The sequence below is a fragment of the Temnothorax curvispinosus genome, unplaced genomic scaffold (genome assembly GCF_003070985.1).
Source record: "Temnothorax curvispinosus isolate PA1 unplaced genomic scaffold, ASM307098v1 QBEX01009720.1, whole genome shotgun sequence".
Lineage (NCBI taxonomy): Eukaryota > Metazoa > Arthropoda > Insecta > Hymenoptera > Formicidae > Temnothorax > Temnothorax curvispinosus.
The window spans coordinates 1-2,551 of NW_020219500.1; the positions used below are offsets into that span (position 1 = coordinate 1).

General features: G+C 33.5%; 1 protein-coding gene across 1 annotated transcript; it reads left to right on the forward strand.

The window, feature by feature from the left end:
• Positions 1-548: 548 nt before the first annotated feature.
• Positions 549-2,485, forward strand: LOC112459317. The gene is made up of 3 exons (XM_025023352.1): positions 549-807; positions 1,355-1,964; positions 2,199-2,485. The coding sequence occupies exons 1-3, from the start codon at positions 790-792 to the stop codon at positions 2,231-2,233; spliced, it is 663 nt and encodes a 220-aa protein (XP_024879120.1). The 5' UTR covers positions 549-789; the 3' UTR covers positions 2,234-2,485.
• Positions 2,486-2,551: the final 66 nt, after the last annotated feature.

Genomic DNA, 2,551 nt, shown 5'->3' on the forward strand with positions numbered 1-2,551 from the left:
CGTTGATCGCGATCCGCCGACGTTTCGCGCGAGTCACCGAAATACTTCCCAGGGGGAAATGGTAAATCGGATCGACATCGATGAGACGTCGATGGCGTCTACAGCTTTCCCAGATCGAAGTAGCAAATCAGATCGACGTCGATCAGACGTCGATAGCATTTACAACTTCGATCGATTATATATAGGTTTAAATTGAAATATAAAATATTAAAAAATTAAACGAGTCTTAATTCCTATCTACCATAAATAAACGGACATGAGGATTTTACCTCCTTTTTTTATTACAAATAAACTCATTCATATTTTTCGACACATAAAATTAGGAAAATTATGTACATACATATGCAGGGTAGACAAAATATAGCATGAGTTGATACAAAATAACGTATTTTGTCCATCTTGTATATATGTATATGAAAAAGTATACATGTGCTATAATCTATATTATTATAATATTTTTTTTATTATATAATTATTATAATAATTATCATATAGTAAAATTTTTATAATTATATAACGTGTATAAATTCATATGGGACCGCGTCAGCCTCGATCGACCAATGCGATTACATCGCCCGCGACGCACGATATCCAATGAGCGTGCTGCGACGAGTGCAAGGTTATGTTCGTTGGATATCGTGTGTCGCGCGCAATTGACGTGATCGTGCGTGATCATGCTTGGCTGCCGAGGTCATATCACAGCATACTGCAGCCGTGTTTCGTGTCTGGCATCACTGCTGGGAGTGCTGAGTCGTGCTATTTAATAAAGTCAGCAATCAATTATCGAAAATGAGTGAAAGTCCACCGGTAAGTTATTCATAGTGTTATTTCTCATTTATCTGTTTTTAACTTCAAGAATTCTCGTTTTCTACATATATATTTGTACTATATCGTCGTTTGATGTTATCATAATATCAATATTTGGTTATTATTGGTTATTATAATGTCAAAATGACATCAGATAATCGATAGCTTTCTACTTGTTTTGTGTTCTTAAAGAGTTTATAGACAATTATGATTACTTCATAAATAATAACTTATGAAATATAATTTTCATGTAGTTCATAATTTGTTAATAAATATTTGTTCAAGTTTATTTAATTGGAAACGTTGTGTGCTCTCATATGCTTTACTTTATAACCTTATTATGCAGGTTAAATGTTATCGATCATCAATAATTCCACTATTCTTATACTTCTTGCTTTTGCCATTATTTATTTATGATTTGCGTACTATCGAGATTTTTATATTCTTGTAAATGCAACATAAGCAGCATACATATATTAATGTTATTATATATTAATTGTTTTTATGTAATAAATATTTATTTTATATATTGTTCTTACATGCGAAGTATCGTAGAAATGCGCAGAAGAAATTTATCAAGGATTTAATTCGCCAAAGTAAGAATGAAGCAAATCTGGCTGATTTAAGAAGACGAATAACCGCGGTCTACGAAGCAGAAACTTCGTCCGATGATAATGAAGAAATTCATATGCCTATTCCAGAGATCAACAATGAAGATATTCCTTCAGAAACAAATAGGTCTGAATTATCAGGAATATTATCAGCAGGATCTGAGGCATCTAATAATAGTCTTTTTGAAAATGAAAACACTATAAATGGTAGTGATGTTGATAGTGAATTACATTTCGAAGATGAGAACAGCGACAGTGATGGAATTGCTGAAATGGATGATGTTAATAACAGATGTAGTGATCATGAAGATAATGACTTAATGATTCAATTTGAAAATGATGAAGACAGAAGTTTTTATGCTTTAGCAACATTGAGAGAGTGGGCTCTTGAAGGAGGTGTGTTATCCATGAAGAAGTTGAATAATTTACTCCTTAGATTGAGGGTATTGTTTCCTAATTTACCCAAAAGTTACAAAACCTTACTCCAAACGCCTCCAATCTTAGGTGTTCAACAGCTACCTGATGGATCACAACTGTGGTACAAGGGTATAAAAGCAAACCTTGATAATATGCTTCTTACTGAATATTTAAATGTTCACAATTCAGTTATTATTGATGTCAATATGGATGGCCTTCCATTATCTAAAAGCTCTAAATTAAAGTTTTGGCCAATTTTAGGTTATTTAATAAATACAGAAAATGAATATCAGAACGTCATCTATATCTCTGTAATGTGTTTCATAAGTACTGATTTTTTTTTGTTTGGTTCCTTTCTTGCAGTTCTACTATTTGAAGAGTTTGGCTTTGGGAAATAATGAAAAAACTGCAACGTCAAAACTTATGACTCAATTGATGACCAATTCCTTAGCTGTACATTTTCATTTTGATGGTCATAATCCTCAGAAAGCTATGGCAGTTAAGGGTCGATTCAGACACAGCCGTGCCGTATCCGTACCGTGCACGAAACAGAACATCAGACAAGGATACCTATTGTCTCCATCCTTGTCTAATGTTGTCTCCATCCTTGTCTGATGTTTCTGTTTCGTGCACGGTACGGATACGGCACGGCTGTGTTTAAATCGACCCTAAAAGGTCATTTAAACAGTTGAAACTTTGGGAATTATTTCAAGGTA

Excerpts from the sequence above, each read along its gene's own strand:
- LOC112459317 (XM_025023352.1), top strand. Across the intron at positions 1,965-2,198 it reads ATCACAACTGTGGTACAAGG|TTCTACTATTTGAAGAGTTT; the intron begins GTATAAAAGCAA and ends CCTTTCTTGCAG.